This window comes from Scyliorhinus canicula, chromosome 4 (assembly GCF_902713615.1).
Source record: "Scyliorhinus canicula chromosome 4, sScyCan1.1, whole genome shotgun sequence".
NCBI lineage: Eukaryota > Metazoa > Chordata > Chondrichthyes > Carcharhiniformes > Scyliorhinidae > Scyliorhinus > Scyliorhinus canicula.
In genome coordinates, this window is record NC_052149.1 from 137,784,468 (window position 1) to 137,811,549 (window position 27,082).

The 27,082-nt window shown below is 49.2% G+C and overlaps 1 protein-coding gene across 2 annotated transcripts in view; it reads right to left on the minus strand.

The window, feature by feature from the left end:
- Positions 1-1,496: 1,496 nt before the first annotated feature.
- LOC119965033 (fibroblast growth factor 18-like) overlaps positions 1,497-27,082 on the minus strand; it is a 113,446-nt gene continuing 87,860 nt past the window's right edge. For both annotated transcript variants that reach the window (XM_038795244.1, XM_038795243.1), the window contains exons 4-5: positions 21,424-21,530; positions 1,497-2,397 (exon numbers count right to left, since the gene is read on the minus strand). In XM_038795244.1, the coding sequence (XP_038651172.1) occupies positions 2,131-2,397; positions 21,424-21,530 (374 nt within the window). In that variant the 3' untranslated portion in view covers positions 1,497-2,130. The remainder of the gene's footprint in view (positions 2,398-21,423; positions 21,531-27,082) is intronic.

Below are 27,082 nucleotides of genomic sequence, written 5' to 3' on the forward strand. Positions count from 1 at the left end.
TACTGTTTTTGTTGTCTAGAGTCCCTCATTATCACATTGCTGTTTGTGGGAGTTTGTTGCGCACAAATTGGATGCTGTATTTCCTACAACAGTGAATACAATTTTCAAAAGTATTTCCTGAGCTGTACAGCGAATTAGAAGGTCCTGAGGTTATTGAAGGAGCTATTGAAATACAAGTTTATCCTCACTTGAGACAGATCCCACTGCTACCAGTGTCTAATTCAGGACCTGAAACTTCTTCACTGTGCGATTATACAACTCCAAATGCTCAGAATATTAAAATTGGACGAAGGTAATGCAACCAAGGGGGATGTGGTGATGTAAAGGTATTGTCACGGGATTAGTGATCCTTGAACCCAAAGCAATACTCTGGGGGCCCGGGTTCAAAACCCACCATGGTAAATGGTCATCGTTACAGAGGGGCTGTTTAGCACAGGGCTAAATCGCTGGCTTTGAAAGCAGACCAAGGCAGGCCAGCAGCACGGTTCGATTCCCGTAACAACCTTCCCGAACATGCGCCGGAATGTGGCGACTAGGGGCTTTTCACAGTAACTTCATTGAAGCCTACTCGTGACAATAAGCGATTTTCATTTCATTTCATTTTATCCAGATTTTTTATTGAAGTCAAAAGTGGGATTCTGCGGTACCCCAGCCACTTGTTTCTCGGCGGTGTGCCTGTTCTCTGGCGACAGGATTCTCAACTCTTGCCACTTGTCAATGGGATTTCCCACTGAAGCTACCCCATGCCACCAGGAAATCTGCAAGTCGGGGGTGCGCTGCCAGCAAGAAAAGAGAATTCCAAAGGCCAGAGAATACTCGCCCAAATTTCACCATTACCGATTGTCCACGAATGCTCTTTAGGAAGGAAATCTACCGATTTTAGTTGGTCTGGCCTAGATGTGACTCCAGACCCACAGCAATGTGATAGACTCTTAAATGCTCTCTGAAATGGTCCAGCAAGGACAATAAATATTGGCCCAGCCAGTGATGCCCACATCCTATGAATGAATTTAAAAGGTGTTGTGAAGGACAGTCACTATTATAACGTAGGAAAATGAAATGAAAATCGCTTATTGTCACAAGTAGGCTTCAAATGAAGTTACTGTGAAAAGCCCCTAGTCGCCACATTCCGGCGCCTGTTCAGGGAGGCTGGTACAGGAATTGAACCATGCTGCTGGCCTGCCTTCGTCTGCTTTAAAAGCCAGCTATTTAGCCCAGCTAAACCAGCCCCTGTTGGATAATCCAAATGTTGGATAATCTGTTTAATTAATGTGGATTGAGGGACAAATGCTGGTCAGGATGCTGGGGAAGAACTTCAAAACAACAACAAACCAAGAATCTGAAGATTATCGTACAGTTTAAGAGGATGCAGTTCAGAAATGTCACCAGCCCACCATTCACTGAAATCCAAGAGACAGCTCTGAGCCCCCATCAGTTTGTGTTAAAGATAAAACAAAGCAGGATATTTGGAAGACTCAGAGCAATGGTTTCAATATGCTCTCGCATTTAATCACTGAGGCAGTATAGTTTGCTTCAAGGGATCTGTATTATACATAGAGATGAAATAAATATTTGCTCATAACATAGCTTTAACTGAAAATGAACGTCTCTCTTTGATGTATAGCAGCAATCTGTAGCACTGTCCAGAACAGAGGACAAGATACAGTCATATTTTGGAAAAAAAATAATTGTTTAGTTGCCTTCAGAAGCGCTTGAGATCCAAGAAGGGTTTCCATTCATTGTATTTCCATGTTGCAGAAGAACAAAAAACAACACCCCAGTTCCAGGCAAGTCAGACTTGTATATCCGTCCACTTTCCCGATATATTCTTCTTTTCGTCTCGGAAAACTACCAATCTATGAAGAGGGGCTGCCGGTTCCATTAATTATATATTTGTGTTTCTGTCTTCTCTAGTGTTGTTTTGTTCCAATTGCTCAAATTGACAGCCTTCCTTTAAATAAGACAGGTTGATGACATTAAAAGGGTTGGAACAAATAGGTACAACTCTTCCCTTCCCCAGCACCCCCAACCTGTCATACAATATACAAAAATAGATCTTCCTTCTGTGTCTTATTAATAATAATGATGCAAAAATAATGCTCTGGGACAGTTCAAGGTCTGTGAGGTCCTCTAACTGGAATTCAATGGCCGTATTCGTTTAGTTCTTTTATTGACTGTGGTGAATTTAAATGGTGCCTGCGTCTCTCCCTGGATCTTAGGGTATCTTTTCATGAAATGCACTTCTTGTTGGTTTTGCTGCGTTTTGGGTCCTTTCCTCGGCCTCCCCTTTTTGGTGAAGCCTACGTACCAGCCCACATATTTTGCAGACATCAGGGCTGTATAGTTGTTTTCCAGAACTATCTCTATGAAGACGCACTCCTTGCTTCTGTCACTGAGCTGCGTAAAAGGGAAAAATAAAAGGGAAATGTTGGCAGTTAGTGTTCTTCACCAGGGATGATTTCACTCCTTTCCTCCTTCCCTAGCCCTTATTCACTGCTCCACAGTGCTCAGACCTGGCTCAGAATGCTCACCAAAGGTGAGGACAGAGCCAAGCCAAGGCTGTGTAGTTTTTGAGTATTTGCAGCAGTACCCAGCAATACACAATAACAGAGTTTGTTCATCCGAGCCTGTAACCCTCCACTCTATCATCCTGCAGCTCATGGTTTTGCAGCAATGCAGAGGCAACCTATTGTCTACTCTTCGCCTGTCTTTGTCATGCCTTGATCCTCCTTCTGATGTTGTCTCCTTCTGTGGTGGCCACTTGATGATGTGTACGAGGCCATCATGCCAGATGGAGTGGGGAGGCACTTACTCTCGATATCACATTGGTTTGAGACACCACCCCATTAGGCCAGTGTACCCGCTCTCTGTTCAGCTCTCTACTCATGCAATCTTTGCTCTGCCTTCTTTAGACTTTTGAGGAAGAGGTGGGAACCAAGTAAAAAAATTCCAAAGAGAGAGACTGTAGATCATGGATAAAAGGTTAAAGCAAAAAGCAAGATGAATAGCTATTCGTAACCATTTAGAGGCCTCCTCATTGGCTACTTTAGTCGGTATTTTCCATTGCGATTCGGCCCCTTCACCACTGCTAGCAAGGATGGAGAATTTTGGCGAGCAATTCGCTAGCAATCGATTGGGCTTATCAATGGGATTTCCCATTTAAATCAACTCACGCCGCCGGGAAAGCTGCGGAAGCTTGCCAGCAGGAAAGGCTCCTTGTAGATTGGGGCACTATTTTGACAAGCAGCCCCGAACTTGCCCCTCCCTTTCAGGACTCCAGCAATGCCACTCGGACACCCTGGCAGTGTCATCCTTGCAGGCTGGCAGTGCCCAGATGCTAGGGTGCCTGTCCCATAAGACCTAGGAGCAGAATTAGGCCATTCGGCCCATCGAGTCTGCTCTGCCATTCAATCATGGCTGATATTTTTCTCAACCCCATTCTCCTGCCTTTTCCTCATAACTCCCGATCCCCTTGTTAATCAAGAACCTATCTTTCTCTGTCTTAAAGACACTCAGTGATTTGGCCTCCACAGCCTTCTGCGGCAAAGAGTTCCATAGATTCACCACCCTCTGGCTGAAGAAATTCCTCCTCATCTCTGTTTTAAAGGATCGTCCCTTTAGTCTGAGATTGTGTCCTCTGGTTCTAGTTTTTCCTTCAAGTGGAAACAACCTCTCCATGTCCACTCTATCCAGGCCTCGTAGTATTCTGTAAGTTTCAATAAGGTCCCCCCTCATCTTTCTCCTGGGCCACCAATGGCCTGTGAGACCCCCCCCCAGGTGTCTTGATGCCTGGCACACGTTTGTGAGGACCAGTACCAAACAACGTCCTGGCGAGGTCTCCCAGGTGCGGCTATTGGGTCCTGGTTGCTGGTTGAATCCGGCGTCTGGGTATTTTAATGAGCTGGACGGTGTGAGTTGGGTGATTCATCATCAGCTCAGCGCCTGGCTTGGAGCTCCTGTGCGTTTCACCCGTTGCACCTGGATCCATGCCAGATGCAGCTGGGTCACTGAATCGCACCCGAGGTGTGCTATAGGTATCAGTGCTGGGGCCTTAACTTCTTAGAATTTAAAGAAATTTTGAGGTTACCAAAAGTACAGTTGCTAAGTTTACAGATGGCAAAACGATAGGTAGGAAAGTAAGCTGTGAAAAGGACACAAGGACAAATGGATATAAATAGATTAAGCGAGTGGGCAAATATCTGGCAAATGGTAATAATGTGGTAAAATGTGAAATTGTCCATTTTGGCAGGAAAGTCAAAAAAACTATCAAAATGGTGCAAGATTGCAGAGCTCTTGAGATACAGAGGGATCGGGCTCTGAGTGCATGAATCACAAAGGGTACAGAAAATAAATAGGAACTCCAACAGGATGTTACCATTTATTGCTTGAGGACTACAAAAGTAAAGATGTTTGTTTCAGTTATGCAGGGCATTGGTGAGACCACATCTGGAGTACTGGGTACAGTACTGGTCTCCTTATTGAAGGACTGGATGGGTTGTCTTAAGAGGGAAGACTGGACGGCTAGGTTTGTTTCTGCTGGAGTTTAGAAGAGGAAAAGGTGGCCCGATTGAAACATACAAGATCTGGAGTTGTTTTGACAGGGTGGAAGTGGAGAGGAAGTTTTCCTACAACTGCTCACTGTATAAAATAAATGTAAGGGCCATTTGAGACAGAAATGATGAAAATATTTTCCTCTCAGAGAGTTGTGAGCCTGCTGAAATTCTCTTCTTAAAAAGAGGATGGAAGCAGAGTCTGTGAATATTTTTAAGGCAAAGGTGGAGAGATTCTTGATAAGCAAGGAGGTGATAGGTTATTGGCTGTAGACAGGATTGTGGGGTTATGACTACAATCAAATCTGCCGTGATCTTGCTAAATGGCGCAGAAAGCTCAAAGTGCCGAGTTGCCTAGTCCTGCTCCTATGTTCGTAGGAAAGACCATTGGTGAAGCAGCTGATATGGTTGGGCATGAGGAACTCCTGCAGCAATGGCTCAGGACTGCTGAGATTGACTTCTAGCAACCACAACCATCTTCCTTTGTGTGGAGACGCCGGCGTTGGACTGGGGTGAGCACAGTAAGGAGTCTTACAACACCAGGTTAAAGTCCAACATGTTTGTTTCAAACACTAGCTTTCGGAGCACTGCTCCTTCCTCGGGTGAATGAAGAGGTATGTTCCAGAAACATATATATAGACAAAGTCAAAGATGCCAGACAATGCTTAGAATGCAAGCATTTGCAGGTAATTAAATCTTTACAGATCCAAAGATAGGGGTAACCCCAGGTTAAAGAGGTGTGAATTGTCTCAAGCCAGGTCAGTTGGTTGGATTTCGTAAGCCCAGGCCGTATGGTGGGGGATGAATGTAATGAGACATGAATCCCAGGTCCCAGTTGAGGCCGCACTCATGTGTGCGGAACTTGGCTATAAGTTTCTGCTCGGCGATACTGCGTTGTCGCGCATCCTGAAGGCTGCCTTGGAGAACGCTTACCCGGAGATCAGAGGCTGAATGCCCTTGACTGCTGAAGTGTTCCCCGACTGGAAGGGAACATTCCTGCCTGGTGATTGTCGCGCGATGTCCGTTCATTCGTTGTCGCAGCGTCTGCATGGTCTCGCCAATGTACCACGCTTCGGGACATCCTTTCCTGCAGCGTATGAGGTAGACAACATTGGCCGAGTCGCACGAGTATGGACCGCATGCCTGGTGGGTGGTGTTCTCACGTGTAATGGTCATGTCGATGATCTGGCACGTCTTGCCGAGATTGCCACGGCAGGGTTGTCTGGTGTCGTGGTCGCTGTTCTGGGCTTGCAAAATCCTACCAACTGTCCTGGCTAGAGACAATTCACATCGCTTTAACCTGGGGTTACCCCTATTTTTGGATCTGTAAAGATTTAATTACCTGCAAATGTTCGCATTCTCAGCATTGTCTGGCATCTTTGAATTTGTCTATATATATGTTTCTGGAACATACATCTTCATTCACCTGAGGAAGGAGCAGTGCTCCGAAAGCTAGTGTTTGAAACAAACATGTTGGACTTTAACCTGGTGTTGTAAGACTTCTTACTACAATCTTCCTTTGTGCCAGTTATGACTCCAATCAGCAGAGGTTTTCCCCCTGATTCTCAATGACTCCCGTTTTGCTGAGGCTCCTTGATGCCACTCGATCAAATGCTGCTTTGATGTCAAAGGCAGTCACTCCCACTTCACCTCTTTTGTTCAGTTGTTTTGTCCATGTTTGGACAAGGCTGTAATGAGGTCAGGATCTGAGTGACTCTGGTGGAACCCACTCTGAGTGTCAGTGAACAAAAGGTACTGTCAATGAATGACCCCCTTCCACATTTTGCTGACGATGGAGAGTAAACTGATGGGCAATAATTGGCCGGGTTTGATTTGTCCTGCTTTTTGTACATAGGACATACCTGGGCAATATTCTACATTATAGGGTAGATGCCAGTGTTGTAGCTGTACTGGAATAGCTTAGCTAGTGACACAGCACGTTCTAGAGCACAAGCCTTCAGTACTATTGGCAAAGTATTATCAGAGCCATAACCTTTATTGTATTGAATGTCTTCGGCCATTTCTTGATATCAAATTGAGCAAATCAAATTTGCTGAAGACTGACATCTGTATTGCTGGGGACTTCGACAGGAGGCCAAGATGGATCGTCCACTTGACTTTTCTGGCTGAAGATTGTTGCAAATGCCTCAGCCTTGTCTTTTGCATAGATGTTCTAGGCTCATCCATCATTGAGGATGGGGATATTTCTGGAGCTTCCTCCTCCAGTGAATTGTTTAATTCTCCACTACCATTCACGGCTGGATGTGGCAGGACAGCAGAACTGATCCGTTGATTGTGGGATCGCTTAGATCTGTCTACGTATGTTTGGCACACAAGTAGTTTTATATTGTAGCTTCACCAGGTTGACACCTCGTGTTTAGGTATGCCTGGTGTTGCTCCTATCATGCTCTTCTGCACTCTTCATTGAACCAGAGTTGATTCCTTGCTTTGGTGGTAATGGTAGAGTGGGGGATATGTCAGGCCATGAGGTAACAGATTGTGGCTGAGTACAATTCTGCTGCTGCTGATGGCCCACAGCACCTCAAGGATGCCCAGTTTTAAATTCCCCAATCTGTTCAAAATTTAACCAGTGGTAGTGCCACACAGCACCATGGAGAGTATTATCAATATGAAGATGTCCTTCTCCTCCACAAGGTGGTCACTCCTACCAATATGGCCATGGACAGGTGCATCTGTGGCAGGCAGGTTAGTGAGGATGAGGTTAAGTATGTTTTCCCTCATGTTGATTCCCTCACCATCTGCTGCAGTCCCAGTCTAGCAGCTATGTCCTTTAGGACCCGGCCAGCTCAGTCTGTGGTGGTACTACCGAGCCACTCTTGGTGATGGACACTGAAGTCCCTCACCCAGAGTATATTCTGTGCCCTAGCCACCCTCAGTGCTTCCTCCAAGTGGTGTTCAAAGTGGAGGAGATTCATCAGCCAAGGGAGGGGGGAGGTGCGGGGGGTGGAGATGGGGAGGGGAGTTGTGGGGGGGGGGAGATGAAAATCCACAGGAGGTTTCCTTGCTCATGTTTGACCTGATGACATGAGGCTTCATAGAGTCCAGAGCCAATGTTGAGAACTCCCAGAACAACTCCCTCCCAACTGCACAGCTCTGCCTCAACCATCTCTGCTGGGTCTGTCCTTTGGGCTGGACAAGTTATACCCACGGATGGTGATGGTGGTGTCTGGGACATTATCTGTAAGATATTATTCCTTGAGTATGACTATGTCGGGCTGTTGCTTGACTAGTCTGGTGAAACAGCTCTCCCAATTTTGTAACAAGCCCTCAGATGTTAGTAAGGAGGTCTTTGCAGGGTCAAGAGGGCTAGGTTTGCCTTTGTCATTTCCGGTAGCAAGTTCAATGCAGGGAGGTCCATCTGGGTTCATTCCTTTTATACTTTGGAGCAGTTTAATAAACTGAGTGGTTTGCTGGGCTATTTCACAGGACAGTTAAGAGTCAACCACATTGCTGTGGGCCTGGAGTCACATGTAGACCAATCTGGTAAGGACGACAAATTTCCTTCCCTAAAGGACATGTGTGAACCAGATGGGTTTTTACAACAATTGACAATGGTTTCATGGTCACCATTACTGAGTCTAGCGGCAGCAGAGAGCAGGTCACACACCCCAGAGGAGGAGAGATTCCTCCATTTTGTAGCTGCCAGCAAGCAAGTATTGTGTGAAGATAGAGTAATAGATGCTTACACGATGGAAACAGGCCCTTCGGCCCAACTTGTCCAAATTGTACCCGCCTCTACCACTGCCTCTGGCAGCCAGTTCCAGATGCTCACTACTCTCTGTGTGAAAAGCTTTCCCCTCTGGTCTCTTCTGTATCTCTTCCCTCTCACCTTAAAACTATGCCCTCTAGTTCTAGACTCTACCTTTGGGAACAAATGTTGACTATCTACTTAATCTATGTTCCTCGTTATTTTTTTAAAATAAATTTGGAGTACCCAGTTATTTTTTCCAATTAAGGGGCAATTTAGCGTGGCCAATTCACCTAACCTGCACGTCTTTGGGTTGTGGGGGCGAAACCCACGCCGACACGGGGAGAACGTGCAAACTCCACACAGACAGTGACCCAGGGCCGGGATTCGAACCCGGGTCCTCAGCGGCGTAGGCAGCAATGCTAACCACTGTGCCACCGTGCTGCTCTTGTTCCTCGTTATTTAATAGACCTCTATAAGATCACCCCTAAGCCTCCTAGGTCCAGGGGGGAAAAGTCCCAGCCTATCCAGCCTCTCCTAATAACTCAGACCATCAAGTCCTGGTAGCATCCTCGTAAATCTCTTGTGCACTCTTTATTGTTTAACAATATACTTCCTATAATAGGGTGGCCAGAACTGAACACAGTATTCCATGTGTGGTCTTACAAAATGTCTTGTACGACTTCAACAAGACATCCCAACTCCTGTATTCAATATTCTGACCAATAAAACCTAGCATGCTGAATGCTTTCTTCACCATCCTGTCCACCTGCAAGGAGCTATGAACCTGTACCCCTAGATCTCTTTGTTCTGTAACTCTCCACAACTCCCTACCATTAACTGAGTAGGTCCTGCTCTGATTTGATATAACAAAATGCATCACCTCACATTTATCCAAATTAAACTCCATCTGCCATTCATCGGCCCACTGGCCCAATTGATCAAGATCCTGTTGCAATCTTATATATAACCTTCTTCACTATCCACTATGCCACCAATCTTTGTGTCATCTGCAAACTTACTAACCATGCCTCCTACATTCTCATCCTAATCATTAATAGTGGACCCAGCACCAATCCTTGAGGCACACCGCTGATCACAGGCCTCCAGTTGAAAAGCAACCCTCCACAACCTCCTTTGGCTTCGGTCGCCAAGCCAATTTTGTATCCAATTGGCTGTCTCACCCTGGATTCCATGAGATTTAAGCTTTTGCAACAACCTACCACGTGGTATCTTGTCAAAGGCCTTGCTAAAGTCCATGTAGACAATGTCGACTACACTGCCCTCATCCAACTTCTTGGTTACAGATGGTTAGTTTGTAATAAGGAAGAGAGGACCAGAGACACAAACAGGACAGGATCTCACAACTGAATCTGCTGGACAGAGCTTATCAGGAGAGTACAGGGCAGGACAAAGCAGTGCTCGTGTGAGCTCCAGCGTCTCTGATGAACAACCCATTAAGAAAAAGCTGAAATCAGGAACAAAACAGTATAAATAGGATTTCTTGAGGTTTGGCTTTATAATCTTTATAATCGTGGCAATGCAAATCAGGGTGCAAAGCCCATGTGAGTTATATGCAGCGAAGTACTGGAAAATTAAAGCTTAAAACTCGCAAAACTTCAAAAGCATTTGAAAACTAAGCATGGCGAGTTCCAGGACAAATCTCTTGAGTTTTTTTCAATGGATGCAGCATGAACATAAATCATCAGCTTGAAGTCCCTTGCAGAACTGTAACATTGAATGACAAAACAAGTGAGATTGTGAGGAACAAGCAGTCCCCAGGCATTAAAGTTAGGCCATAATAGTTTGGAGTTCGGATGTCATGGGTCGTGAAGCTTAGTTGGCGTAGGTAGTGAAGGTTGGCCGGTGTGGGTCCCGAAGGTGGCCCGTTGGTAAAAGTGGATCCCAGAAAAAAAATTTGAAAAACACAGCTGTACACCACTTTCCCAAAATTAAAAAAACACCATGGGCAGGATTCTCTGTTTCTAAGACTAAGTGTTGACACCGATGCAGAATTTGTGGAGTTCCACGATAGCAAAATTGGTGCCATACCTGGACCGATTCCCTACTGTTAAGGGGCTAGCACCTGTGCCATGTGGAACACAATCCATTCTACTGAGAAACGGTTCCAGATTCGTCAGTTTCGTGATTGACACTCAGGAGGCTGACAGGCTGCATATACACACTTCACTCCCCACACACAGCATCGCAGCCAACAAGATGGCAGCAAAGAGAGCAACCCCAAAGTTCATGGACACAGAGCTGGAGACCCTCCTGGACATCGTGGAGGAGAGGAGTATTACCCTGTACCCCAGCCCAGGAAGGAGACTGCCAGCCTTTTGGCGTAGCTGGGCAGAGGCGGTCAGCGCCGTGGGCACTCGTCCGGACCAGCCAGCAGTACCGCAAAAAACTGCATGACATCCTCAGGGTGAGCAGGCAGCCTGGCAGTCTCCCCGTCCCACACACCCGTAACCCCACCCCCCCACCTGGAGGGCGGGCAAACCCCCATCCGACACCATATACCGGCATCCGTACCGGCCGCCATGGCCAGGTGTCCTGGCCACTGTGGCCACCAGCTGCCCATCCCCAGGCTGCATGCGTCAGACTGTCTACCACACACTACCCACACAACCCCGGGACCAGGAGAAAAGTGGAGGGGGACCACCAGACCTGCGGCCTCTCACTGTGACTGAGCAGAAGGCCCTGGACCTGATTGGCTGCCCAGAGGAAAGGGTGGTCATCGAGGCGGAGTTCGGCCATGGGCGAGGAATTGAGGCCACTTAGTTGCGCTTCCCTATGACAGGTGTGTCAACGCTACCCCCCCCTCTCCCACATCACATTCATCCCCACACCATCCCAACACCACCCGCACCCTACACCACCCTCACCACTCCCCGGCTCGCAGTCTAATCATGCCTCTTGTCATGTGTCTTGCAGGACCTGCTGGTGATGGGGCGGGTCCATCTGGTGTGCCCCTCCACCAGCCAGGCCACTGCCGGGGCCCCCCAGTGAGCCAAGCAGCGACTCTGAGAGCAGCTCAGACACTAGCCCTCTGCCCGAGTCTCAGGAGACCCCGGAACACAAGTCGGAGGATAGAACATAGAACAGCACAGAACAGGCCCTTCGGCCCTCAATGTTGTGCCGAGCCATGATCACCCTACTCAAACCCACGTATCCACCCTATACCCGTAACCCAACAACCCCCCCCCCCCTTAACCTTACTTTTATTAGGACACTACGGGCAATTTAGCATGGCCAATCCACCTAACCCGCACATCTTTGGACTGTGGGAGGAAACCGGAGCACCCGGAGGAAACCCACGCACACAGGGGGAGGACATGCAAACTCCACACAGACAGTGACCCAGCCGGGAATCGAACCTGGGACCCTGGAGCTGTGAAGCATTTATGCTAACCACCATGCTACCCTGCTGCCCCTGTGATGACAATGATTTCCTGTCACAGCTATCTCTAACACCCTCCACCATCCGAGATGGTGGTTGGGCACTTCAGTGAACAGGCTCCTGGGACACTCTGGTGCTCACCATACAGTTGACCTGGGACAGCAGGTGGATCTAGGAGTGTCTGAGGGGCCGGACAGTCGGACGGCAGGCCGACCATTAGCTGCCGTCCAGATGAGTTTTGGGCTTCTAGAATGGGCAGTCCCAAACGGACAGTCCTAGCAAACATTGATAAGCAGTCTCAGAGCCAGGGACAGCATGGTAGCATAGTGGTTAACACTGTTGCTTCACAGCTCCAGGGCCCCAGGTTCGATTCCCGGCTTGGGTCACTGTCTGTGGTGGAGTCTGCACGTTCTCCCCGTGTCTGCGTGAGTTTCCTCCGGGTGCTCCGATTTCCTCCCACAAGTCCCGAAAGATGTGCTGTTCGGTGAATTGGACATTCTGAATTCTTCCTCTGTGTACCCGAACTGGCGCTGGAATGTGGCAACTAGGGGATTTTCACAATAACGTCATTGCAGTGTTAATGTAAGACGACTTGTGACGATAAAGATTATTATTATTACAAAGAGTTGTCAGTGAGAACCCAGCACTTGCATGTGCAGCTAGAGGGAGGTGTCCAGCCGCGTGCAGGAGTAGGAGGTGATGCCGACCACGTGCGCCACCCAGGGCAACATCACATGGGTGGCGTTCACCGTGGAGGCCTTGCGGGCGACAGCTTTAGCTATGGATCAGCATGTCCAAGGCCTGGGGCATTCTGTGCAAGCACTGGCCGAGGCCCAGGGCAGGGTTGCTGCCTCACAGGCAAACATGTCCCCGAGCCAACTGGACATCGCAGCGGCGCTCCTCAGCGTGGTCCAATCATGTCAGCGGCATTGCCCAGGCGCTGGCTGACATGGCACCGCCACAGAGGGTGGTGGCCCAGTCCTAGAGGGAGATAGCGCAGTCACTGGCTGATGTGACACAGGCCCAGAAGATGGTGGCACAGTCAATAGGTGATGTGGCACAGTCCCAGACATAGATGGTCCACTCCCTGTGCTCCATGGCTGCAAGTGTGAAGACCCTGGTGGAGACTAGAGCCGGCCTCCAGGACTGGCAGCGCCAGGTGGCGGGAGAGCCTCACGGAATTGCTCCACTCGCACCCCTCGCATGGTGTAGCCCAGGGGCCATCCGGCCCCCCGAGGTAGGACGTGATGGGGTCTGTGCCAGTGACTCCTGCTGCATCCCTGGTGCATTTGGTGGGCAGCGGGCAGAACAGGGCAGCACCACGACACCCGGGATGTCCCAGCAGCAGCCAGACTCATCCAGGCCCAGTAGCCCCAGAAGACGCCCGTCAACGGGGAGCCAGGTCACATGGCAGGAATCACAGCAGGCTACCTCTACTCCTGCTGTACCATCTGTGAAACCACCTAGACATAGCGTTAGGGTCCGTAGAGCCTGAAAGTTCGACACTAGTTAAGTTGGCAAGGGTGCAGGGCACAGTTATAGGGACTATGGCATAAATCTGTAAATATTTGTTCACATCAAACACCTGTTATCACTGTTACAACCTGCCTCGGTGCCCTGTCAGATGGGTGTGAGGAATAGGCTGGTCTGGGCTTGCCAGAGGAGAAGGGGGGTAATGTGCAGACGTTGTGGATGGCCCAGGCTCCCCTCCCCCGTCCCTCTCCTGCCCCCCCGACCATCCCCACCACCATCTCCCCAGGGAATCAATGGCACCGTGTGATGGAATGGCCAGCTCGCATGCAGGGATCACCCAGATGGACGGTGGAAAGTGCTACCGTGGGCATGAGTCAGACATTGTCAGATGATGTGGAGACCAGAGCTCATCATCATCCCCTATCTCATGGACCAGACCCACTGTTACTGCCAACCCAGGGCCCAGACCCCGTAGTGCGGCACGTATGTCTCACGGAACTGGTTGCAGGTGAGGGGGTGGCCGGGCGGGGAGTGAGGGGTTATGGGGATGGGATGCGGCATACGTGCCCCTGGCCAGTACCCCCCCCCCCCCCCCCCCCAGTTGGTGGACCTTGAGGCGATCAGAGCATCCAGGGCGCGTTGGTCCTCCCGTGTCTGCCTGGGCCCCATGTCCTCGCCCTCCCCCGCATCCTCCTTGTCGGATGAGGCCTGGTATTCCACCTCCTCCTCCAGCACGTCGTCCCTCTGCTGTGTGATGTGTAGGATGTAGCAGGCCACCACAATGCGGGTGTGCCTCTCAGCATCATACTGGAGGGCCCCTTCCGAGCGGTCCAGGCATCAGGTGTTCCATCATCTGGCAGATATATCGCATTGTCTCTCTACTCAGTCGGAGTCTTCGACGACATGCCCAGTCCGGCAAGTCTTTAAATGACAGGTGGTGCCAGTACACACGAGGCCTCATGTTGCGCCTCCTTGGCACCTCCTCCACCGAGGCCTGTTGGGCGGCTGGCTCTCCATCCTGGGCGGCTGCCACCTGTTCTTCTGTGGCACGCTTCGCTGTTACACGCTCTGCTGCGACAGCTTCCTCCTCCTCCTCAAACGACACCAGCTCATATAGCCACAAGGCATCCCCAGGGCCACGGCAACCAGCAGCAAGGCCACCATTGCTGGTTGAGTTCCAATATCCATTGTCTGCAGGGGGTGAAAGGCTGACATATTAGCATGGTGAGAACCAACGTGCCCTGCCAGGTTCACCGGGTTATATGGTGGGCCTGGTTGGCACTGTGGGCTCTGCCCCCACATGTTTCCCCCCCCCCTTCCCGGCACCCTTGGCCCCGTCGGTGGCTTGTACTGTGGGGCCTCTTGCGCCTGTCCCAAATGCCAGGGGTACTGTCAGCTAGCACTGCCTTTTGCCAGGGGTACACTCCGCAGCCCCTGCCCTATGCCCCCATAGGGGTTACTGTGGGCGTTGCCCTGGGTGGGCTGCCTGGGGGTTGGGGCCATGTGGGGGGGGTCTGGCAGAGGGTGGGGAGGGGCACCCATATGGCCTGTGTCACTTTGCAGGGCCAGGGTGGGTGCACAGCACGATGACTGCCTTTCAGACCATGGTAATTTTCGGTCTGTGCCTGGGCACTGCCCCAGTCCATTGTGGGGGTCACCCCGGCCACTCAGCCTGTTCTTACCGTCACTCCCCCGGCCCTAGCAGGTGTCCCCCCCATCCCAGCCAACCTGGCTGGTGTCCGGCCCGGCAGCCCACAGTCACTCTTCGCTGCATCCTCCCTCCTCTCTCCCTCATCAGCCACAATGTCGGTTTCACGATTTTTAAAAGCACAAGTGAATAGCGCCGTCGGGAATTTGGCCCATCGGAGGCGGAAAATCATGTAGGCCCCAGAGAATGCCGTGTCGGGCCCTCGAATGATATGCAAATGGTGTTTACTGTACATGCGTTCCGGAACGCTGTCGAGGTGCCGGAGAATTGCCATTTGGTGTCAAATTAGCGCCTGCCGCAATTTCGGAGTCAGAACCTATTCTCTGCCCAAATGCATTCCCGATTTCGGCGTCGGCCAACGGAGAATCCTGCCCCATGACTTTCCATGAAGAATCAATGTAGCTCCTCGAAACTGTTTCACCATTTGAGTGAATCATATCTGACCTAACTGTGTCAGATGTTGCTTAATTGGTCACACTCTTGCGTCGGAGGTTGTTGGTTCAAGTCCCATTTCAGGACTTGCGCAAGAAAATAGAAGATGAAACTCCAGTGCCATACTGAGCAAGTGCTGCCTTTTGGATGAGATGCTAAACCAGGTAGACCCTCCTAAGGTGATGTGCAGGAATCCATGGCAATATTCAGGATGAGCAGGGGAGGTGTCCTGGTCAATATTAATCACAACAACTTCTCAAAAACAGATTGTCTGGTTATTATACAATTCCTGTTTAAGGAAACTTGTTGTACACTAATTGGCTGCTACATTTCCTGCCTTCACAACAGTGAATACATTTTGAAACTATTTAATTGGCTGTCAAGTCCTTTGGGATAACCTGTGGTCATGCAAGTTGCTCTGTAATTGCAAGTCTTCCTTTTCTTTTTTAATCAATATCTCAGTTCCCTTACCCCATCTTTGACCATGTCTCATTACTCCTATGAATATGGATTTGTTGCTCACAATATGATGCTGATGTTGCTGGACAGCAAAACAGAGATTGAGACTTTTAATCCAGAGACTATGAACTCCTGCACGCAGAGTCCCAGGGTTACAGAGCAGAGGTCCAGAGTTACAGAGCAGACGCCCAGACTACAGAGCAGAGTCCCAGAGTTACAGAGCAGAGGCCCAGAATTACAGAGCTGAGGCCCAGGGTTACAGAGCAGACGCCTAGAATTAGAGCAGAAGCCCGGAGTTACAGAGCAGAGACCCGATGTTACAGAGCAAATGCCCGGTGTTACAGAGCAAATGCCCGGCATTACAGAGCAGAGGCCCAGGGTTACAGAGCAGAGGCCCAGAGTTACAGAGGAGAGTCCCAGAGTTAGAGTAGAGTTACAGAGGAGAGTCCCAGATTACAGAGCAGAGGCCCAGGGTTACAGAGCAGAGGCCCAGGGTTACAGAGCAGTTGCAGAGCAGCGGCCTGGCGTTACAGAGCAGAGGCCCGGCATTACGGAGCAGGGACCCGGCGTTACAGATCAGAGGCCCAGAGTCATTGAGCAGAGGCTCAGCGTAACAAAGCAGAGGCCTGGAGTTACCGAGCAGAGTCCCAGAGTTACAGAGCTGAGACCCAGAGTTACAGGGCAGAAGCCCAGAGTTGCAGAGCAGAATTACAGAGCAGAGTCCCGACGTTACAGAGCAAAGGCCCGGCATTACAGAGCAAAGACCCGGCGTTACAGAGCAGAGGCCCAGGGTTACAGCAGAGGCCAACAGTTACAGAGCAGAAGCCCAGAGTTACAGAGCAGAGTTACAGAGGAGAGTCCCAGAGTTACAGAGCAGAGGCCCAGAGTTACAGAGCAGAGTCCCAGAGTTACAGAACATAAGCCCAGAGTTGCAGTGCAGAATTCCTGCGTTACAGAGCAGAATTGCAGAGCAGAGACCCGATGTTACAGAGCAAATGCCCGGCATTACAGAGCAGTGGTCCGGGGCTACAGAGCAGAGACCCAGGGTTACAGAGCAGTTGCAGAGCAGCGGCCTGGCGCTACAGAGCAGAGATGTGGTATTACAAAGCAGAGTCCCAGAGTTACAGAGCTGAGACCCAGAGTTACAGTTCAGAATCCCAGAGTTGCAGAGCAGAGGCTCGGCATTACAGAGCAGAGACCCAGCGTTACAGACCAGAGGCCCAGAGTTACAGAGCAGGGGCACGGTGTTATAAACTAGAGACCCAGTGTTACAGACCAGAGACCCGGAGTAACAGAGCAGAGGCCCGGCGTTATCGAGCAGAGGCCCAGAGATACAGAGCAGAGGCCTGGTCACAAAGCAGAGGTCTGGAGTTACAGAGCAGAGTTGCAGAGCAGAAACCAGAGTTACAGAGCATAGGCCCGGCGTTACAGTGCAGAGTCCCAGAGTTACAGAGAAGAGATGCAGAGTTACAGAGCAGAGACCAGATGTTACAGAGCAATGATGCAGAATTAAAGAGCAGAGACCCAGGGTAACAGAGCAGAGACTAAGGGTTACAGAGCAGAGTCCCAAAGTTACACAGCAGTTGCAGAGCATAGACCCAGCGTTAGAGCAGAGTCCCAGTGTTACAGGGCAGAGGCTCAGAGTGACAGAGCAGAGGCCCAGAGATACAGAGCAGAGGGCCAGAGTTACAGAGCAGAGGCCCAGAGTTACAGAGGAGAGGCCAGGAGTTGCAGAGCAGAATACCAGATTAACAGAGCAGAGACCCAGCATTACAGAGCAGAGACCTGGGGTTACAGAGAAGAGAACCAGAGTTACAGAGCAGAGGCCCGGCGTTACAGAGCAGAGACTAGGTGTTGCAAAGCAGAGAGCTAGAGTTATAAAGCTGTGGTGAAGGTATTACTGCAACAATTCACCATGTGCTTATCTGTATTACGCTGTTGTCCATATGGACTCCACCTATGGACCATTGTATGGTATTACCTATAATGTTGCATGCTGGGACCTGTGTGGGCTCCGCCCCTGACTCCACCCCTTGAGGGGAGGTATAAAGAGCAGTCTCCCTGTAGGCGGCTCTCAGTAGCAGAGCAGTCGCAGGCAGGCACTGTTCTAGTTGATTAAAGCCACAGTTTACTTCTACTCCTGGTTTCATGTGAATTGATGGTCACATCAATTTAATCAACTACAATGCCACTATGGAATTGGCCCTCAAACCTGACCCACTGGAACTCGATCCACAGGCCGAGGAGGCGAAAGAGATTTTTTCGCACTGGCTCCGCTGTTTCAAGGCCTACCTCGCCGCCTGCTCCTCGCCTTCCACCTCCGACGAACAGAAGCTGAGTCTCCTCCACGCACGGGTGAGCCATCGAATCTCTGTTTAACTCGAGGAAGCCTCCACCTATGCAGACGGCCGTGAACGAGGTATACGCGCAGCACCTCCTCACCACTCGCCGCCAGCGTCCCGGGGAATTGCTGGAAGAGTACCGACGTGACCTCAAAATCCTTGCACGAAGCTGCAATTACCAGGCCGTTACGGCCACTCAACATATGGACCTCACCATCCGGGACACCTACGTGGCTGGACTCAGGTCCAACTACGTGAGACAGCGCCTACTTGAAAAAGATGCCCTAGACCGGGAAGAGACGGTAAAATTAGCCTCCTCGCTGGAAGTAGCGTTCTGAAGCCTTAACGCGTTCCCGTCCGATCACGCGACCCCCCTCGTGGACCCCCAATCAAAGAATACCCCAGGCCTGTGCCGCGCGGCTGCCCGCCCACCATGGGGGGCTACCCTATTATTTCTGCGGCCAGCCTCAACACTCCAGGCAACACTGCCCGGCCCGGAACGCGAACTGCTGTGATTGCGGGAGAAAAAGACATTTTGCTAAAGTTTGCCTGGCCAGGTCCAAAAACTCTAAATCACAGGCCCGACCCTCAGACTCACAGGCCCACAGATCCCGCAGTGTGGCAGCGTGTCTGCCGGCTCCGCACCCGCCGGACGCGTCATCGGCCTTGTGCTGTCCGTGGCGGCAGCCATCTCCAAGCCCGCACAATATGTGCGACACACGGGGGCCACCATCTTGGCCAGCATCTGCAATGCCGCCCAACACGTGCAACCAACTTGGGATCTTGCCATCTTGGGACCGCCCCAGCACCTTCGACCACGCCGGCTACCCACAGCTCAGCGCGGTCACCCTGGACCAGTCGCGACCCAAACACCTCCAGAGCTCTATGATGACCATCCGGGTAAACGGACACGAAACGCCCTGCCTCTTCAACTCCGGGAGCACAGAGAGCTTCATTCATCCGGATATTGGTAAGACGCTGCTCGCTCCCAATCTTCCCGGCGCATCAAACTATCTCCCTCGCCTCCAGGTTGCACTCGGTGCAGGTCCGAGGGTGCACTACCGTAACCCTCGCAATGCAGGGCGCCGAGTCCGCCAATTTTAAATTATATTTACTCCCCGACCTCTGCGCTCCTCTTCTATTGGGACTGGATTTCCAATGTAACCTCAGGAGCCTCACCCTGAAGTTCGGCGGGCCCCTACCCCCACTCACTGTATGTAGCCTCGCGACCCTAAAGGTCGACCCTCTCCCACTCTTCGCAAATCTCACCGCCGACTGCAAACCAGTCGCCACCAGAAGGAGGCGGTACACCTTCCAGGACAGGACTTTTATCAGGCCCGAGGTCCAGCGACTCTTGCGGGAGGGAATTATCGAGGCCAGCAATAGCCCCTGGAGAGCTCAGATGGTGGTCGTCAGGACCGGGGAAAAGAACCGGATGGTTGTAGACTACAGCCAAACCATACGGGACACGCATCTCGATGCGTACCCCCTCCCCCGGATAGCGGACATGATTAATCAGATCGCGCACTACCGGGTGTTCTCCACGGTGGATCAGAAGTCTGGGTACCACCAGCTCCCAATCCGCCCAGAGGACTGCCACTACACGGCTTTTGAGGCAGACGGCCACCTCTTCCACTTCCTCCGGCAACCTCTGCCACCCGGGGGTCACCCCGCTTTTCCACTACATCAAGGCCCGCAACCTGCCCTACTCCACGGAGGAGGTCAGGGCCATGACCAGGGACTGCCAAATCTGCACGGAGTGCAAGCCGCACTTCTATCGATCGGATAAGGCCCACCTGGTAAAGGCATCCCGGCCCTATGAGTGCCTCAGCATCGACTTCAAAGGGCCCCTCCCCTCCAACAACCGCAACACATATTTCCTCAACATAATCAACGAGTTCTCCCGCTTCCCCTTTGCAATCCATTACCCCGACATGACCGCAGCCACCGTTATTAAAGCCCTACATAGTGTCTTCACCCTGTTTGGTTTCCCCACGTACGTCCACGGTGACTGGGGCTCGTTGTTCATAAGCGACGAACTGCGTCAGTACCTGCTCTGCAAAAGCATCGCCTCGAGCAGGACTACCAGTTATAACCCCAGGGGAAACAGGCAGGTGGAGAGGGAGAACGCGACAGTCTGGAAGACCATCTTTCTGGCCCTACGGTCTAGGAATCACCCGGTCTCCCAATGGCAGGAGGTGCTCCCCAACACACTCCACTCTATGAGGTCCCTACTTTGCACGGCCACAAATGAGACCCCTCATGACCGCCTATTTGTTTTCCCCAGGAAAGCCACCTCAGGGGCCTCGCTTCTGCCCTGGCTGAAGACACCGGGGCCCTTCCTGCTTTGCAAGCACGTCAGGAGCCACAAATCCGACCTTCTGGTCAAGAGGGTCCAGCTCCTACACTCCAACCCCCAGTACGCATAGATCGAACACCCCGACGGCCGACAGGATACGGTCTCCCTCCGGGACCTGGCACCCGCAAGTTCCACTACCACCGCCACCCCATCTTACCCCGCCCAACCTACGCTGACCAGCGTCCCCGCCCCTACGTGGCATCCCCACCCCCTCCCGCCTGCCATTCTCCCTTCACAACCCACAGCAATGAAGCTACAGAAGACATGCTTCCAGAGTCCACGTCTGTACCCGCACCGGCGACTTCACTACCGATGCCAGCACGGACGAGTTCGACGCCCGGGCCAGCGGCGATACCAGAGCTTCGACGATCACAGCGCACAATCCGTGCGCCGGACAGGCTGAATTTATGAACCCGTCACCCCCACCGGACTTCATTTTTTTAACGGGGTAAATTTGGTGAATGTATTTCTGTAACAATTCACCATGTGCTTATCTGTATTACGCTGTTGCCCATATTGGCTCCACCTATGGACCATAGGAGTATTACCTATAATGTAGCATATTGGGGCCTGTGTGGGCTCCGCCCCTGACTCCACCCCTTGAGGGGAGGTATAAAGAGCAGTCGCCCTGTAGGCAGCTCCCACTAACAGATCAGTCGCAGGCAGGCACTGTTCTACTTGATTAAAGCCACAGTTTACTTCTACTCCTGGTTTCGTGTGAATTGATGGTCGCATCAAAAGCAAAGAGAGTAATAGAGCTAAATCGAGAGTTATAGGATAGAGATCTAGAATAGTACAATACTACTTAAAGGGATAGGGGTGAAGGTCAGTTTATGGTTCGACCTGGACTTGGTTCAACAGGAACATGCATTTTGCTGAGAAATCTGGTTCAGTCCAGATGCACAACTGTGGTGTAAATGGGATTTTAGTGGATAGAGCAGAGAGTGGAATTCAGAGAGAGGTAAATTAAAACAGAGATCACACTTACCTTGCCCACCAGTTTTCCCCTCTTGTTCATACACAGATAATGGTCTGTCTCCTTCCCCTTGATCCTGACTTGGCTGCCAAATGTGTCTGTTTCCACTAAGAGCTGGGCTTGGAAAGTAAGAAGAGAGAAACATTAAGACAGCTGAAATTTCACATTAGATTGCTAAATCTCCAGTTATTGGTATAGAAGCCCTGAGACACCAGGTTGAGCTAATAATACAGTCATCCAAATCCTGTCAGAGATAACATTCAAAGTGGCAATGTGAAATATCCCACCTGTAATGCTCTGTCCCCATCAAACACTCTCAGGACAGATACAGCAGAGAGTTTGATACAGAGTAAAGCTCCCTCTCCTCTGTCCCCATCAAACGTTCCAAGGACAGGTACAACACGGGGTTACGGGGTTAGTTACAGAGTAAAGCTTCCTGTACACTGTCTCATTGTACCTGACCTCGCAGTGGGGAGACAGTGATGCAGTGGTATTTTCACTAGACTAGTAATCCAGAGACGCAGGGTAACCCATGGTAGATGGTGAAATTTGAAAATAAAATCTGGAATTGAAAGTGTAATGATCGCCCTGTTACAATAGAAGAACTACACCTATCGACTCACTGTATCAGTGCACAACTACCCTATCTTAGACACTTTGAAAAGAAGCTTCTTTTCTCATTTTCTTTGAATATTTCAATTATTAATGATAAAATATTCAGACTGAAGAAAATATTTCTACTGCTTGGTCATGTAACTGGAGGTGGGAGCTCATATGACGAAAGCTCTATGAACCTAAGTTCAACCATATCAGTAGATTCACCATATCAATGTACATGTATTCTCCCTGTGTCTGCATAGGTCTCACCCCTACTACCCAAAGATGTTCAGGGTGGGTGGATTGGCCACGCAAAAACTGCCCCTTAATTGCAATTTCTTTTTAATATATCAATGTACATGTATAACAGCCGTCTCACTTATTTAATGTTCACGTGTACAACTGTGTCACTCTCAGTGTGCAAACCAGCAGATTCACTGGCCTGAATCTTCCTAACAATGAGGAGGGTCTCCAGACTAGGCAGAATGGTGCCTGAAACCCGATTCCAAAAATTCTACCTCCAAACCCAGTACCCACTCAGGGGTAAAGGAGCAAACTGTACTTTGCACATCCATGGTTATCGAGGCAACTTCACATATTAAAATTGAGCTGCCTTCAAACATTCGCTAGTGGAATGTGTTATGATATCCTGGGCTAGTGCGCGGTAAATTCCAGCCCCACTTGACACGGAGTCACAACATAAGTGAATTAACGAATAACTCTTAGTAAAATATTCAAATTCTTTGGCCCTTCGCTGCCCAATAATTACAGTCACCAGGTTTGTAAATGGAAACACAATTATTGTTTATTTATAACATAGACTACAATTAAATATTCAGCAAATAAACTGGCCAACTATTAACTAATTCCCCACTAACTTTCTTCCCACCCTCTACACGCACACACACAAGACTAACAAACACGGAGGGGAAGAAAGGGGTAAAAAAAAATCATAAGTAAAAGGAAAAAAAGAGTCTTTGTTTGAGAATGTGGTTTCCAGCACCTTACTCCTCTTCAAACCTTGTTTTCAGTTTGTTGTTGTATTGTGGGTTCATTCTGGTCTCTGCAGTTTCAAAAATACTGCACTCACAGGTCTTTCTGGAGGGAGATAGCAGGTTCTGGTCTTTGTTTGCAGCCAGTAATGGTTTTCCTGTAGATGGATTCATTCAGGTTCTCTGCAAGTTCAGAAATACAGCAAATAACTTTTCTGGGGGAAACACAGAGGAGAGAGAGTAGCAGGGCCTTGTCTCTGTGCTGCCAGGATCAGAACTGAGCTTCTGCAAATCATTCCAGTGGGATAGGATCCAATCACCACATGTTACTTGGCAGAGTATTACTTCTTGGGCCAATTTATTTGTCATCAGACAATCAATCAAACTGAGTCCCACCCCATCTCTCTCTCTGGTGCTGAAAGGTCTGAGACCTCCTGTTAAAACCAGCAGGAATTAGAAGAGTGTTCTCTCCCGTAACTTCTGAATTCTGCTACTTGACTTAAACATACATGCCCAATTATCATCCATCTACCAAAAATAATAATGGCAAAATAAAAGAAAGGGGAAATATGGGAATAAAGATGAAGGGCTCTTACAGAACGTAAAAAAAATCACTTGCAGGATTTACACTTTTCAAGAGTTCTAAACTTACTAGAGTTCTTTGGAGAGGTATGGTACCATTTTGAATAGGTTCGGGGACAACTTTGGGAGAGGTCAGTCACCCATTGGGTGACGTCAGATGTCTTTTGGGATTGTTAAATGTAAAGATGAATGTGTGTCAAATGTGGATAAACTCATTGGAACTTTAAAGTTGTCAAGGCATTTGAATCTCATTGGAACGGTTACATTTATTGGCATTTCAATATTATGTACTTTAAATTAAAAAGAAGTTAGAATTTTAAAAATAAAATCTGTGCTTGCTATTTCACTGTGTCTGTTAACAGACGCCTGAGGGCTATTGTTTTAGTATTGTACTGCATGATTGATTTCACATCCTATCATTGTCACAGTGGGATGTATGTCAGTTCACAGTTTGATTGGCAGTATCAAGTGATTATAAAATCTTTGAAATGGGGCCGTCATTACAAATACTTACTTTTACAAGGGATCAGGCACTGAAATGCAATGTTTGTTTTATGGCGGATTGAGTAGTTGAATGAATTTAAATTTAACAATTTCAGTTAACAATTTTAACAATTAAAACAGATCACTTGAATTCATAAAATCTGCAACAGACACTTATTTAACCTCAAAATGGGCCCTGTGGTTCGCCCGTGACAGATACTGGTGAGTTGGTATCGGGCATGTGTGGTCAAAGGGTGATGAGTGTGGAAATGGGTTAACATGAGTAGACATTAAGTTGGTATAGGTGTTAAAATGGGTTATGAGTGATGTATAGAGGAGCATAGGTTGACATGGAGATTTATGAGGAGCCATAGATGTGGGGGAGCATGAGGTGAGATGTGTTGGAATGGATGGGGCATGGGGAGTGTTTGGTGTGAGAGGGTGTGAGGGGTGAAGTCTGTGTGGAGTCTGCATGTTCTCCCCGTGTGTGCGTGGGTTTCCTCCGGGTGCTCCGGTTTCCTCCCACAGTCCAAAGATGTGCAGGTTAGGTGAATTGGCCAGACTAAATTGCCCTTAAGGTCCAAATTGCCCTTAGTGTTAGGTGGGGTTACTGGGTTATGGGGATAGGGTGGAGGTATGGGGTTGGGTAGGGTGCTCTTTCCAAGAGCCGGTGCAGACTTGATGGGCCAAATGGCCTCCTTCTGCACTGTAAATTCTATCTATGTGAAGCCGAGAGGGCTGTTTTGTATTTTCTTTCAGAACACAGAAGCCAACATTTTTCACATGCCATCTCCACACCTGGCAGTTCTTGTGGCTGCCTCTGCATATTTTCTGGGGATAAGTAGGCCCAACTCTAGTTATTACCCGCAATGCCATCCTCATCCTTTACCCCCTACCCCTACCCCCGCCGACTAGGGCACATTCGGTTCAGTCAATTTTGCTGAGTCAGGGATTTTACTGAAGACAATCAAATTGAGTGTAATCTACAACTGCACAATTATGTCGCACAATTTGATGAAAAAAAACTGCCCATTTTTGGGTGTGTTTCTTGGTGACTGCAGTGCCGACAAACACCTCACTATTCAACGGCACTTTACCATTTGTTTTGGCCTTGGGAAGTTTCTCTCTGCTGAGGCCACTGTCATGAATGAAATGAAAATCGCTTATTGTCACAAGTAGGCTTCAATGAAGTTACTGTGAAAAGCCCCTAGTCGCCACATTCCAGCGCCTGTCCGGGGAGGCTGGTACGGGAATCAAACCGTGCTGCTGGCCTGCTTGGTCTGCTTTAAAAGCCAGCGATTTAGCTGAGTGAGCTAAACCAGCCCCTGAGAATGTCACTTTAAGAAATGTTTGGCTACTCATATTACTGCAGTAATGTCAGAGTGTGGGTGGAGCTGGGCTGTCTGTCAGCCTCTTACTTTCATTTTAGGCTGTTTGCTGCAGGGTGTGTTTTAGTTTCGTTTTCAGTGTTGGAGCTGAAGCCAGACCAAGCAGATGTAGTGCTGTTCTCTCTGCCATCAAAAGACTATCTCTTGATCATTTGGAAAATTCAGAATATAAATGTTTTCAGTAGTGAATGTAACCCTAATGTGCTTCTGTTAAAAAGTGTTTCTTAAGTCTTCTGGATGTTAAAAGGACAGCTTATGGATTACTTGGTGTTGTATTCTTTGGGGGTTGTATTTGAATTAATGGTTGTTCCACTGTATGTTTTAAAAAGGTACACTTCAATTCATAGAATAAACATTGTTTTGTATTAAAAAAATACTTTTCCATTTCTGCTGTACCACACCTGTAGAGTGGGGCGTGTTCTCCCCATACCATGATCTATTAAAAGTTGTGGGTCAGGTGAACTCCATGATACGCTTTGGGGTTCTCTAAATCCTGGCCCTCAACACCATACCTAGTCATTTCCTGCTGCCGTCCCAGCAGGAAAGGCTCGTCCCAGATTGGGATGTCATTTTGGAAGGCTGCCCAAATCTTTCCCATCCCGTTTCAGCACACTCCTCCTTTTTGACCCCTCCCCCTTAACCTCAGGGAGATCACTGGGAACACCCTCTCACACTTCCAGGATGCCAAGCTGACAGTGCCAAGGTGCCCAAGTGCTGTAGGGAGTGCCAGCGTGCCACCCTGCCCAGGGTCTCTAAAGGCCCAAGTGCCATTACGACTTGTCCACATTTGTGGAAACCAGTTCTAAACTTCACCCTGGCGATGCCTCCCAGGCGCAGCCGTTAAGTCCAGGCAGCCAGAGAATCCCGTGGAGTGATATTTAAATGAGCCTAATGGCTCATTTAAATATGCAGATCAGGATCATGCCCAGTGAGCTAGAGATCCAGATCACAACGACTTGTGAAATTTTGTTAAATCTCGCAAGGCATTTCAAGTATTGCAAATCTCGCGAGAGGCTTCTCTCAAGATTAAACGGCCTCATCCCGTCACTAAGTCAGCCGCGAAGAGGCCGCTGAATCACGCCCGAGATTTGAAGTTGAGAATGCTTACAGCATTATTTACCTTGTAAGTTTTCCAACAGCAGATGGAGCAATGGACCACTCCATTCCGCATTCCTTGCTCATTGAGTCCTCCTGTCACTAGCACAAAGGTGTTTCCCAATTCTTTAAATATTCTAAAAATTAATGAAGCTATTCATTAAAAAAAAACTAAAATATATCCTCTCACAAAATAATTAAATCATTTCACTGAATGCTTCTTTGTGGTCTATTGAACTTTTCAAACCGGCTTCAATCTCAATCAATGCCCAACAGCTAAATACATTTTTTAAATAAAACTTGGTCTGCAAATGAATCGATTCAATGAAATTCAGCTTTGACGAATAGACAGGCCAGAGAGTTTTAATTAATTTAATAGAGTACAACTGAGTGTCAAAGACGATTGGAGCTTTCCCCTTGTCCCCTCCTCTCAAGACTCTCTTCATCAGTTCTGTGCTCTCCCTGATTTTCCATGTCCATTCTTCCTTTTCTGTTGTGGGATTTACAATGCCCAGGGGCTGATTAGTTCAGTTG